General features: G+C 46.5%; 1 protein-coding gene across 1 annotated transcript in view; it reads left to right on the top strand.

Annotated features, from left to right (window-relative positions):
* Window positions 1-14719, top strand: part of LOC130240897 (gamma-aminobutyric acid receptor subunit alpha-2) — a 152583-nt gene that overhangs the window by 61992 nt on the left and 75872 nt on the right. Inside the window, exon 5 of the mRNA XM_056472558.1 lies at window positions 9533-9753. Within this exon, the coding sequence (XP_056328533.1) occupies window positions 9533-9753 (221 nt within the window). The remainder of the gene's footprint in view (window positions 1-9532; window positions 9754-14719) is intronic.

Genomic DNA, 14719 nt, shown 5'->3' with positions numbered 1-14719 from the left:
AAGATACAAGAAATTTAGTTAGAAATTAGAAATGAGTTATTAAAACTATTATGCTTAGAAATGTGTTGAAAAAATCTCTCCGTTAAACAGAAATTGAGGGAAAAATATACAGGGGGGGGTCTAATAGTTTAGGAGGGCTAATAATTCTGACTTTAAGTATAGAAGGCATTTTAAAAGCAGTGGTAATGAACTTTGTGCTGGTATCTCTGGTCATTCTCTAGTAACTGAAAACGGGATGTGATCACTCTCAGCGGTAGTTAAAGGTTTGAGCGATTGACTCTTTCCCACTGCGCTGGAGTCTTAAATGCAGTAAACTCCACGGGCAAATCATCTAACAAACAATGTTTAGACACAACAGCAAAATAAGTGGATAAAGAAATCATTGCTCCCCATACACCAGGTCATTTAAGGCCAAGAGAATGCTTGAATTTGAATCGCAGCGTTGGGATTTGCTTAAACAGGAGCGCAAACCCTGATGCAGACTTTTATAAGGTCATCCTATTGATTGGATTGTTACAACTGTGAATCCACCAGCAAATTTACTGCCAGTCAATCAGTGTGAGAGGGGTATTGTGTGCCCAATTATCACAAACAAAACACCACCCAAGCACTTAGCGACAGAAAACATCCAGCAGATCTTCACAGATGCTGAATTGTGTTCCACGAAATCTTAGTATATGGTGCACTGGTATATTCTAGGCTATAGCCATAAAAACTTTAAATGGTTGAAATGATCAATTTCTTTGTTTATGCCAAGAGATTAGTATGTTTATTCATTTAACAGATGCTTTTATTCAAAGCAAGTTACGAGTGAGGATACAAGAAGCACTTCAAATCTACAGTACATTGAGAGTGGCAGTTTATAAATGCTATGATAAGTCTAAGTTACGAAGGGCTCTATTATAACTATCTAGGCGTAAAGTCTAAAGTGCATGGCGGAAAAGCATTCAGGGCATGTCCGAATCCACTTTTGCTATTTTAAGAATGGAAAATATGGTCTGCGCATGGTCTAACGGGGTTGTGCTTATTCTTTTATTGAGTTATGGCTAGGCCCACACGGAATCTGCGCGCACAGAATTTCCACAGATTTTAAGCCCATCATTGATTCGGTTTATTCAATGATACATTTACTTGTGTAAATGTGTGTACATTTATATTTATTCAGTTTTTAAATTAATTTCAGTAATATTATTGACTAACATGAAAATATTCATATGATTTATTTACAATACAGTGTGTAAAGTAATCATTTCTGTCTTGTAAGAGATATATTATATAAGAGACTTACTTTATTTACCAAATAAAGTGGATCTAATTGGATTTGCATTGTAAACATTAAATAAAAGTTAAAAAGGTATTATTTTTTTATTTCTTATATTAAGTTTTTAGTTATGTTACTCCCAAAATCATTCCGCGTAAATCCGCAGATTTTTAACAAAATTATGCGCAGAAATAGCAATGAACGTCCGCAGATTCCATCTGGCCCTAGTTATAGGTGTGTTTTGAGCATAATGAGCATTAAAACAAGTAAGGTCTCATCTTCCATTCCCTTTAACAGTCAGTTGCGTCGCACCATTGCTATTTTGCGTTGCGCATTTGCTATTTACATGGCGAACTTTGTAAGAGGAAAAACGTCCTGGTTACGTACGTAACCCACGTTCCCCGAATAGGGAACGGAGACGTGTGTCTGTTATTAAACAGACTTTTGGGAGTGCTTTAGACGACCAATCACATCTGAAGATAAGAAAACGGGCCAATGAAATGCCAATTGAATTGGCGGAGCTTAGCTCCACAGCTGAAACTGATGAGCCAATTAGGGCTATATCAGTCGGCTGCTGGAGCCAGCTCATCAGAATTTGCCTGCTGAAGAGCCGATCGCTCAGCTCCCAGCTGGAGACTCAGGTGCTGTGGCAGTGGAGACACACGTCTCCGTTCCCTATTCGGGGAACGTGGGTTACGTACGTAACCAGGACGTTCCCCTTCATATGGGAACTTCAACGTGTGTCTGTTATTAAACAGACTTTTGGGAGACTGTATGGAAAGCGCCACAGCAGCTAAGCCTGTCGCGTCCCTGATGTGTAGTTTGCCAAGCCAAAGCGTGAGCGCACTGACATCACCAAGAGCGCAACCTTCCAACGTCCCCTAGGCCCAACATATTACCATTACATGGGAATAAAGTTTTAAATCGGGGGTCGTAAGTGTGCTTTTACCTAGCTAATATAGACTAGGGATTTTGGAAATACGACAGTCGTTGGGAAAGCGTGCCAGTCCCCGAAGGGGGAGGACGCAGCGGAGACCACCTGCTACCCTAAAAGGGGAGACCTGATGGTAAGGAGACATATGGACTAGCCCTAATGAGGGGGAGTGCTACATATGATAAGCTGGTTAGCGGTTTAGGGAAGACACGGGACCGCCTAATAAGGGAGAACACACCGTGGTAATAATGCATATGACATCACCAAATGGGGATGCACATAGCTGGCACCGATCCTCAATATGCGTGTAGACCTAATGGGCATACCAACCGCACACTGAGCCATGCACTCGACTCCTCCGCTGAGTCGATGCTGGGGGCCTCGGAGGAATTCTCTAGGGTTCGCCTGAGAAGGGAAACTTACTAGTAGAATAGGAAAAAGCGCACGCATCTCCGGTTTAGGGAGCCTGGCGCAGCAAGCGTTTGTGACACCGAGCTTAATTCTCCCCCGATTGATTGGGATTCCCCAATAACCGGGAAAAAACGGCTCCACTCGGAGGTTATAAAACCTCGCAAATGTGTTAGGTGTCGCCCAACCCGCAGCTCTGCAGATATCTGTGAGAGAGGCGCCGCGTGCTAACGCCAATGAGGAAGCGACACCTCTAGTGGAGTGCGCTCTCACGTTAGGAGGGCGCGGCTCGCCCTGGCATTGATAAGCGAGGGCGATGGCATCAACTAACCAGTGGGCCAACCTCTGTTTTGACTCGGCACTTCCCTTCTGCCGGCCACCATAACAGATAAAGAGCTGTTCACATGATCTTACATTTTGCGTTCGTTCCACGTAAAGGCGCAAAGCGCGAACGGGACAAAGCAGTGAGTGGGCTGAGCCTGCCTCCTCCGCAGGCAGCGCTTGCAGGTTCACCACCTGATCTATAAATGGGGTGGTAGGAACCTTGGGCACATAGCCAGGTCGGGGTCTCAGGACAACGTGAGAGTAACCCGGCCCGAATTCAAGGCACGATTCGCTGACCGAAAATGCCTCCAGATCCCCAACTCTCTTGAATGGCGCCAATGCGATCAGCAGAGCTGTCATAATGACAGAATACAGAATCGAGTGGCTAAAACAGATCTCTCTGCAGCCACCAGGACTAAAGAGAGATCCAAGAGGGCATGAGAGGGGGGCGGGATGGATTTAATCGCCGCGCGCCTCTGAGGAATCGGATGATTAGATCATGCTTCCCGAGCGTGTTGCCATCCACCGCGTCATGATGAGCGGAGATGCCGCCACGTAAACCTTCAGTGTGGAGGGTGACAGCCTACGCTCCAGCTTATCCTGAAGGAAGGATAACACAATGCTAATCTGGCAAGTTCGGGGGTCTTCTCGGGGAGAAGCGCACCACTCAGAGAATAGACTCCACTTCAGGGCGTAGGCATGCCTCGTAGAGGGTGCTCTAGCCTGAGTGATGGTGTTAAGTACCGCGGGCGGTAAGTCACCAAAGTCCTCCGCGCTCCGTCTATGGACCACACGTGGAGGTTCCAGAGATCTGGGCGTGGGTGCCAGATGGTGCCCCGTCCCTGAGAGAGGAGGTCCTCCCTTAGGGGAATGCGCCAAGGAGGGGCCGCCGCGAGGAGTGTGAGCTCCGAAACCCAGGTCCGGTTGGGCCAGAGGGGCGCAACAAACAAGACCTGCTCCTCGTCCTCCCTGACTTTGCACAAAGTTTGTGCGTTTAGGCTCACTGGGGGAAACGCATATTTGCGCGTGCCCGATGGCCAGCTGTGAGCCAGTGCATCCGTGCCGAGGGGTGCCTCGGTCAGGGAATAAAACAGCTGGCAATGTGCGTTCTCGGTGGAAGCAACAGATCGATCTGGGCTTCCCCAAAGCGCGCCCATATCAGCTGGACCGAATCGGGGTGGAGTCTCCATTCTCCTCGGGACACTAGCTGCCGTGAGAGCGCATCGGCTGCACGGTTGAGCTCGCCCGGGATGTGAATGGCACACAGTGATTTCAGCCGCGTGTGACTCCAAAGGAGCAGACGGCGAGCGAGCTGAGGCATGCGGCGAGAGCGCATACCCTCCATATGGTTGATATAAGCCACCGCCGCCATGCTGTCCGTCCTGACCAGCATGTGTTTCTGCTCCAACACCGGAAAAAAGCGGCGGAGAGCCAGATACACTGCCAACAGCTCCAGGCAGTTGATATGCCAATGCAGGCGGGGTCCGGACCACGAACCCGCGGCTGCATGCTCGTTGCACACGGCCCCCCAGCCCGTGCTGGAGGCATGTGTCATTACGACAAAATGCCTGGATACTAGCCCTAGGGGCACTCCGGCCCGTAGAAAAGCCAGATCCGTCCAGGGGCTGAGGGTGCGGAGACACAGCAGAGTGATGTTCACCCGGTGCGTACCCGCGCGCCATGCCCGTCTGGGGACTCGATCGCGAAGCCAACGCTGAAGTGGTCTCATATGAAGCAAACCGAGCGGCGAGACCGCGGCTGCGGATGCCATATGCCCCAGGAGCCTCTGAAAACATTTCAGTGGGACCACTATTTTCCTGTGGAGCTCGTTACACAGGAAAGCATTAGCCTGGCGCGCTCCTCGGAGAGGCGCGCAACCATAGCAACCGAATCCAGCTCCAGCCCGAGGTAAGAGATCCTCTGCACAGAGCAAAGTTTGCTCTTCTCTCGGTTGACCTGAAACCCCAACTGGTCGAGGTGCCGAAGCACTTTGACTCTGTGCATAATCAACTGATCGCGAGAAGAGGCTAGAATGAGCCAGTCATCGAGATAGTTGAGTGTGCGGATGCCCGCAAGCCGCAGTGGCGCAGAGCACCCTCCGCGAGCTTGGTGAAAACCCGCGGAGACAGAGAGAGCCCGAAGGGGAGGACTTTGTACTGCCACGCTCGTCCTTCGAACGCAAACCGGAGAAAAGGGCGGTGGCGTGGAAGAATAGAGACATGAAAATACGCGTCCTTCAGGTCTATGGCTGCAGACCAATCTTGTGGACGGACGCTCTGAAGCAAGCGTTTCTGCGTAAGCATTCTGAAAGCATTTAGTATAAATGACAGTTCAGTCTGCGCAGATCTAGGATTGGTCTTAACCCCCCGCTCTTTTTTGGCACGATGAAATACGGGCTGTAGAACCCGGACTCCATCTCGGCTGGAGGGACCTGCTCGATTGCGTCCTTCGCCAGGAGGACCGCAATCTCCTCTCGCAAGACAGGGGCGCTCACGGGGATCACCCTCGTGAAAAGGACACCCGTGAACTTGGGAGGGCGAATAGCGAACTGAATCGCATAGCCGAGTCTGACCGTCCGTATGAGCCACCGCGATGCGCTGGGCAGCGCTAACCAGGCTGGCAGAGCGCGCGCTAATGGCACCATCGGAGCGATCACTGACGTGCCAGCGGAGGGGCAGCTCGGGATGGGAGTGCTCATCCCGGGAAGCGGTGCGTCCCGGGGAAGAGCTGAAAATAAGAGAATTTCTCTTACCTTCCTCCCTGGATCCCGCGGTGAGGCCAGAGTGAGAGAAAGGAGTCCGTCCTGCTGCACTCTGAGGGCCTGAGGCGAAGGGTCCCGGTGCTGCGAGCTGAAAGGCGGAGCGTCCCAGACTGGCAGTACTCGGGCTCGCGCATCCGGAGAGAGAGGAAACTGCTCTTTTGGAAATTTGGTTGCCGCCAGCCCAGGGGCCGGCAGCGAGGAGTTTAAAGTCGTTGTGGACTGATTTAATAATCCTCGGCCCCCCACCGAGGAAAGAGCAGGTCCCCTCTTTTCCGAATGGCCCGTCCCAGGAACGCTTCGCGGTCCGTTTACTGGACTTAGCGGCGCCCTGGGGCGGGGGCGTTGCAGTCCCGCGGGAGGCTCGGCATTGCCGCCTGGCCGGAGCGGGCAGCGAAAGCGGAGCAGATGAAGCCGCGGGTGGACGCCCTCGGCGAAGAGCAACCGCAGCGGAAGGGGCAGCGGGAGGAGCAGTTTTTCGAGCCCGCTGATAGATGACCTCACCCCTCGCCTTGGACTGCTTTTCACCGCGGAGAATTCCTGGGTGAACTCCCCGACGGTGTCGCCGAAAAGGCCGGCCTGGGATACGGGAGCGTTAAGAAAGCAAGCTTTGTCAACGTCTCTCATATAGCCAAGCTCAGCCAGGGGTGGCATTCCTGGACCACTAATGTGGCCATCGTCTTCCCCAGGGCACGAGCAGCCGATTTAATAGTCATGAGAGCATAATCGGTTGCCGTGCGGAGCTCATGCAGCAAGCCTGGGGGAGAACCGCCCTCCTGCATCTTGGCCAGCTTCTCGGCTTGGTAGCGTTGATAGGTGGCCATAGCGTGCAGAGCGGAGGTGGCCTGGCCCGCAGCAGTGCAGGCTCTGGCCGTGAGAGACTCAGATAACCTGCACGCTTTGGAAGGGAGTGAGGGCGGACCTCTCCGAGTGGAGCAGCTCTGCGGACAGAGCACGCTCCGCCTGGGGAAATCGCCTCATAACCCCTGGCCGCTCCGTCATCGAGGGAGGTGAGAGCGGGAGCGCACGAGGACCGGGCAGAAAAATGTGCCCTCCATGCCTGCGTGAGCTCTCTGTGTACCTCCGGGAAGAAGGGGACGGGGGGTCTAAAAGGCTTCGCCTTCTTCACCCCCACGTAACACCCATCTAAGCGGTCCGGCCCCGGTTCTGGGGGACAAGCCATCTCCAGTCCCACGGCCGAAGCAGCCCGGAATAACACGGCTAACATGTCCGACTCTAGATCCGAAACCTCACTGATAACCCCGGAGGGTGGCAGGGGGTCCGGATCTTCATCAGAGCATGTCAGCCCGCCCTCCGATGCAGCGATGGACATCACGTCCCCGGTGTCATCTAATGAGAGCGCGGCCAACCCAGAGGATGGACCAGCGCTAACACTCGAAGCAGAAACAGAGCGCACTGACGAGGAGCGAGGGGTCCGCGGGCCCGAAGGCGACGGATTAGCCCCCACTGTAACCCTCAGGCCTGCCCGAGTGCTAACCGCTTGGCGGGGAGCAGCAGGGGTGACTTGCCCTAATAAAAGAGCTCGCCGCGACCTCAGTTGCGCAACAGTCAAGCCATCGCAATGCGGGCAAGAACTGTCCGCGAGCACCGCATCAACATGTTGGACCCCCAAGCATGTGACGCAGTACTCGTGCCTGTCATCCGGGGAGAGGAAACCACCGCATCCAGAAATGCACGGTCGAAACGACATCTTTAAAAAGACGCGCTGCACGACCGTGTGCTCTCTTAGGGAATTCTGCTCTTTTAACAAACTGCTCTTTCAGGTCACCAGCGAAACGCCAAGGGGACGGGAAACCCAGCTCGACCGCCGCTAGAACGTCTTCCCTCGCACTGGTGAGAATAATGCTTTCTTCAATGTTGGAAGTCAGCTCAGCAGAAGGGTTCTTCAGTCTCAGATCGGGTCTGAAGCAACAATTCTGATGAGCTGGCTCCAGCAGCCGACTGATATAGCCCTAATTGGCTCATCAGTTTCAGCTGTGGAGCTAAGCTCCGCCAATTCAATTGGCATTTCATTGGCCCGTTTTCTTATCTTCAGATGTGATTGGTCGTCTAAAGCACTCCCAAAAGTCTGTTTAATAACAGACACACGTTGAAGTTCCCATATGAAGGGGAACTGAATGCTTCACTAGTGAGAAAACAGTCTACAGAACAAACCATTATTATACAATGACTTGCCTAATTAACCTAGTTAAGCCTTTAAATGTCACTTTAAGCTTAATACTAGCATCTTGAAAAATATCTAGTCAAATATTATTTACTGTCATCATGACCAAGATAAAAGAAATCAGTTATTAGAGATGTTGTAGTAGCAGTCATTGCTGTAGTAGTATCAGTAGTAGTAGTAGTAGATGTAGTAGTAGTAGTATCAGTGGTAGTAGTAGTAGATGTAGTAGTAGTAGTATCAGTGGTAGTAGTAGTAGATGTAGTAGTATCAGTGGTAGTAGTAGTAGATGTAGTAGTAGTAGTATCAGTGGTAGTAGTCGTTGTAATACTATCAGTAGTAGTAGTGGTTGTGGCTGTAGTAGCAGTAGTAATAGTTGTAACATTAGAAACTCTGTAGTAGTAGTAGTTAGTGTCGTTTCTTGGAAATTTTTATTATTATTATAATTGTAGAGGTTGTTGTTAATGATCATTACTGTTGTCCTTTCTTGCTCGTTTACTGTCATTATTACTATCATTATATCACTCACATTGTTGTCACTCCTTATCACTGACTGGTTTCTTTCTGTCTGATTTTTTTTCTTTTTATATATACATCTATGTTACTTGCTTCATTTAGGACCTACTCACATTATGCTATACGAACCATGCCCAGGCCCATTTCCCGGATCGTTTGAGAAGTATGAGTGCGCTGAATCGGGCTCAGGCATGGTTCACTTGGCCGGCCCTGGCCCGGTTGGAAGAGGTGTGCCTGAGCACGGTTCACTTGGGCTTTGCAAAATGCACCAAAGCCCGAAACTGAAAGCGAGACGTGACTTTTAAGGGACTGTTTCACATGGATTTATTAATCATTCTTACCATTCAATGAACGCAAGAATCAGAATCAGAATCAGAATCAGTTTTATTGCCAAGTGTGCTTCACACACACAAGGAATTTGTTTTGGCTACAGAAGCTTCCAGTGTACATAAAGTGACAAGTGACCAACACAAAATAAATCTGAAAAAATAAAATAATAATAATAAAAAATGATGAACATTAAACAGATGCGGTTAGTGAAGAAACCTGGATGTTGAGTTGTATGTACAGATTGTTATAAATATACAGGTTATAAGGTGCTGTGTACAAGTGCGAATGTAGAAAGTATTGCATTGTATATTGATATAAGGTGCTGTGTACAAGTGCGTATGAGAAAGTATCTCCACTGGGCTGAGCGAGAGCGCTTTTCTACTGAACAGTGCATCATTGATGACGTAAGTGTGCCCAGGCCCGAATGTAATGTGAGTGCGGGCCGTCGTGGGAGACAGGAGGGGGGACAAGCGTGCTTTGACCCGGTTCAAGTCAAATGTACATAGTGTGAGTACGCCCTTATTGTTTGTTATTGTTCCTTTTGTATGTACTCTGACTTGTTTACCAAGTTACCTTTACATGCACACACACATACATACACAAACACATGCACAAGCCAGTATCTGACTGTATTGTTTTTGTTATTGTTATTTTTGTTATTGTTTCATTTTCTTTGTATTTGTATGATCTCAATTTGTGTACCTTTTTGTATATTCTAATAAAAAAGAGAGATTATTAAAACAATTATGTTTAGAAATGTGTTTCTAAAAAAGGGCTAATAATTCTGACTTCAACTGTATGTGCTCATGTTTTTGGCAGGAATACACCATCGACGTGTTCTTCAGGCAGAGCTGGAAGGATGAACGGCTGAGGTTTGAGGGACCGATGAACATTCTGCGCTTGAACAACCTGATGGCCAGTAAGATCTGGACGCCAGACACTTTTTTTCACAACGGGAAGAAATCTGTCGCGCACAACATGACCATGCCCAACAAACTGCTGCGGATCCAAGATGACGGCACCCTGCTGTACACCATGAGGTACGGAAGGTGTTATTTGTACTAAAGGATTTTTCAGGAGTTTCAAAAGCATAAAAAATACAACAAACTTCATTTGGAAAGTTTTGTGCTTCCCAAGTTTAAAGCGCAAACACAAGTCCGTCTTTTAGATGAGACGTTAAATCGGGTCCTGACTCTGGTCATTAAAAATCCCATGGCACTTCTCATAAAGAGTAGGGGTTGTAACCCCGGTGTCCTGGCCAAATACCCTCCATCAGCTCTTACTGATCATGGTCTCCCAATTATCCCCATCCACCGAATTGGCTCTATCACTGTCTCTCCACTCCCCCTGTAGCTGGTGTGTAGTGAGCGCACTGGCGCCGTTGGCCTGTGGCTGCGTCGCATAATCCAAGTGGATGCTGCACACTGGTGGTGGTGTGGAGAGAATCACCCCCCTCTCACATGATTGTGAAGCACTTTGGGTGTATGGCCATACACAATAAATGCGCTATATAAGTACACATTACATTACAAAGACTGTTGTGCGTGAATTACATTAATTCAGTATGTTGATGTATTTTCAACTGAAGTGGAATATTGAGTAGGGGGCGGGGCTTTCTTTTTGCACACCATTCTCTCACAGCAAACTAGCAGTATGAGGGGCGTGGCTAAGAATATTGTGGCTGAAGAGTCAAACAGACGTCAACAGAAGAACCAACACTACAAACACTGAAGCAAATGGTCAGATTTTAATAGAAGATTACCAAACATTTTTCCCAGTCTATTAACTTGCATGGATTAATTGTTTGCCTAAAGACTAATAATGTTTGTTATATATATATACACACACATTTTGACTTCACACAGACTTTAAAGCTCAATTTATTTTAAAACGTTCTCTCCCTCAGGACTTCCTCCATCCATTTCTTTTAGAGAAAGTGTCTAAATATCACAAAATAATATCATATCCTCATTAGTTTCTTCATGCTTTTATAAGTGGATTTCTTAGAAACTAAATAACAGGAATTTCAATCTCATATAGGTTTTAGGTTTGTTTTTGCTGGAGTAATAGAAGCAAAAGATATAAAGGCCCCGTCACCCCCTGGAACATAGGCAGGCAAAAGCAGCTCATTTGCATTTCAAAAATGTGTATTTACAGCATGCAATCATAAGTGATTCTTTTTTTTTTAAATACTAGTGTTATTTTTAATGAAGCTGTTGAAATAAGACATAACCTAAAACATACACACACCGGCCACTTTATTAGGTACACCTTACTAGTACGGGGTTGGTCCCCCTTTTGCCTTCAGAACTGCCTTAATCCTTCATGGCATAGATTCAACAAGGTACTGGAAACATTCCTCAGAGAACTCATTGTCATGTTCAAGAAACCAGTCTGAGATGATTTGTGCTTTATAACATGGCATGGTTATCCTGTTGGAAGTAGGCATCAGAAGATGGGTACACTGTGGTCATAAAGGAATGGACAGCAACAATACTCAGGTAGGCTGTGGTGTTGACACGATGCTCAATTGGTACTAATGGGCCCAAAGTGTGCCAAGAAAATATCCCCCACACCATTACACCACCACCACCAGCCTGAATCATTGATACAAGGCAGGATGGATTCATGCTTTCATACTGCTGACCCAAATTCTGACCTGACCATCCGAATGTGGCAGCAAAAATCGAGACTCATCAGACCAGGCAACGTTTCTTCAATCTTCTATTGTCCAGTTTTGGTGAGTCTGTGTGAATTGTAGCCTCAGTTTCCTGTTCTTAGCTGACAGGAGTGGCACCCGGTGTGGTCTTCTGCTGCTGTAACCCATCTGCCTCAAGGTTGGACATGTTGTGTGTTCAGAGATGCTCTTCTGCACATCTATTGTAACGAGTGGTTATTTGAGTTACTGTTTCCATTCTATCAGCTGAACCAGTCTGGCCATTCTCCTCTGACCTCTGGCATCAACAAGGCATTTGCGCCCACAGAACTGCCGCTCACTGGATATTTTTTCTTTTTCATACCATTCTCTGTTAACCCTAGAGATGGTTGTGCGTGAAAATCCCAGTAGATCAGCATTTTCTGAAATAGTAAGACCAGCCCGTCTGGCACCAACAAACATGCCACGTTAAAAGTCACTTAAATCACCTTTCTTCCCTATTCTGATGCTTGGTTTGAACTACAGCAGATCCCCCTGACCATTTCTACATACCTAAATGCATGTAGTTGCTGCCATGTGATTGGCTAATTAGAAATTTGCATTAACGATCAGTTGGACAGGTGTACCTAATAGTGGCCAGCGAATGTATGATATGTTACCTTTTCGTGACCTTTTGCACTCAGACTTTGGAAGTGCATGTAAATTGAATATGGCAGAAAATTGTAGATGAAAAGACACCAACAAACATACCCAGACCACAAGTACAGCTACTGTCACAATCACCAGCGATCTAACCACCAGAGGTCGCTGGTAAACACTCACACACACTTAGGACTACAAATCTGCTTGTAAATAGACTACATATTCAGTCATGCAACACACACAACCGGTTCCTGATCCTGACTGATTGCATACACACAGCTGATGCTGCTCAAGTACTGATTACACATACATATATACAGCTCACATTGAGACACTCATTGCGAGTCTTGTTTACTGTTATCTGCTATAGTGACATTACAACGTGTTTCCTTTGTCTATCTTTACCGTGTTTTTGATTCTTTGTTAGTGATGGTGAATTGAAGCTTTCTGAACCAGTGACGCGCTCGACTCAATTGTATCAGAAAAAGATTCGTTCCTCGAAGCGTTCTAAATCAGTGCTCGATGAGGACCTCTTCTGGTTAAAGTGTGGGAAAGCACTGTGTTGCAATAATGTCAAATGTTCACAACTGACCAACTCATTCATGTAGTAATACAACAACAGTAATATAAACAAATTTCTCTAGTTTTTACACATAAGGTATATTACATTACACCACCGATGACTGTAGTTAAATCCAAGGTATTCAAAAGTGTTTACGTTTATCGTATTCCAACTAGTCCCGTTCCAAGTGGGGATCGAACCGGCAATTCCTGCATGGGAATTCCTGCATTCGCCAGCTGGCCTCCGTTAGACACTATACTACGATATGTAGTGATTTTCTTTCAAGATAGTTGTAAAAAATACTCTAATACACTTTAGTATGCTTCAAAACCTTTTTATTTTAAATTACCCTGCTGAAAAATCCAGCTTAAACCAGCCTAGGCTGGTTGGCTGGTTTTAGCTGGTTGACCAGCCTGGTTTTAGAGGGGTTTTGGCCATTTCCAGGCTGGTTACCAGCCTTTTCCAGCCTGGTCTTAGCTGGTCAGGCTGGAAAATGACCAGCTAAATCCAGCTAAAACCAGCTTGACCAGCTTGACCCAGCTAGTATACTATTGTATTTTAGTGTAATTACTGGTGTATGAGACTGGTGCAGAGTTTTGAAACAGTAGAAATGTATGTAATCGACGCCTAATCTCTCTCTATACACTTTACTAACCCATGGGGGTGTTTAAACCTTTGAATCAAAATTCGAAGCAGTCACGTGGGTATAGAAGAAAATGAAGCTTCGGACATCACTGATCGCTTGATGATGGCAAAACGAATCAATCTCCAGTACACTGCTTCACTGTGAGATGTATCGTTTTTTTGATACATGCTTCAAAGCCTCGATGCACAATGTCACATCACTATCCTTTGCCTTGTTTATTTGTTTCATCCTGTTTACTGCCTGCCTTGTGACCATCTGCTTGTTAATTTGGCTACGACTCTGTATTGCCCTCATACATCTGTTTGCCCCTGTATTGACCACTGCTTGCCTTACCACGCTATTAAACCTGCATGTGGATCCCCACCTCAGTTGTCTCTGTCACTCCCCAGGTTACAGATATAATGCAATGTTTTCAGGTCAAAACAGATGTTGTACTGGGCAGCCAATGAAAATCCTACACTAGAAGCATGTCTATTTGTTACAAACCCATGTAGTTTTGTAGGAAATATTGAAGACTCATTTCAAGGCAGTTCACAGAAAGGACAGTAACTCCTTTTATCTGCACTTTGATATTTTTGACTTTTTCTTTGACACACAGCTACATTAGACGCCACATGAAAAGTAATATCTGAAAAAAAGCATGATAGGGGTACTTTAAATAGCTTTAAATCACTTTAAAGTCAGATCTGACACCAAAAAGTAATTGTCATGGCCATAATATCTGTTCAAAAACTGATCTAGCCTATTAGTGTGATCTAATGAAGTATAATCCAACTCTTCTGAAGTCATATAATAGTTTTGTGGAAGACACACACCCACAACTGAATGCCTTCCAGTGCATTTCCAATGAATAATGACTTTAATTCAGACCTTTTCCTCACGTAATGCTATCAGAATTGATAATTTTGGTGAAGGATCCATTTAGCTCATATAGTGGGTGGCAAATGGAGTCATTCCTCATGTAAATCCCCCGAATCACCTTGCATTTGCTGAGAATTACAATAATTCCTCTTTGGCCGACTCCCACGGTGTGACAGTCCTCAATTCCGCATTGATTTAGCCACTAATGAAGATGTTTCATCTCTCTTCAGAAACATGACACTCACTATTGCAGGAGCTGATTTACCTGAAACCAGTTAAAGTACACATGGAATCAAACTAAACGTACTGATTTTGTAAGCTCACATTGCTAGTATTGTGGTGAACAAGTCATCTGTGTGTCATTAGATAAAGAACAACTGTTTCCCCTCGTAATCTAAAACTGAAACCTGAAAATGCACTGTTTTGTTTTTTAATTCAATTCATATTTATTTATATAGTGCTTTTCACAATGTAGATTGTGTGAAAGCAGCTTAACATAGTTCTAGCAAAGTCTAGATTTCAGAGTTAAAGTTCAGTTTAGTTCAGTTTAGTGTGGTTTAAATTTCACTGCTGAAAGTCCAAACACTGTAGTTGAAATCCACCGAAGCGCAGCTCCACAAGTCCTGATCCAAGCAAGCC

Source organism: Danio aesculapii, chromosome 14 (genome assembly GCF_903798145.1).
Source record: "Danio aesculapii chromosome 14, fDanAes4.1, whole genome shotgun sequence".
NCBI classification, from domain to species: domain Eukaryota; kingdom Metazoa; phylum Chordata; class Actinopteri; order Cypriniformes; family Danionidae; genus Danio; species Danio aesculapii.
Note: the sequence above shows the minus strand (reverse complement) of the source record. Positions and strands in the feature narration are given on the sequence as shown.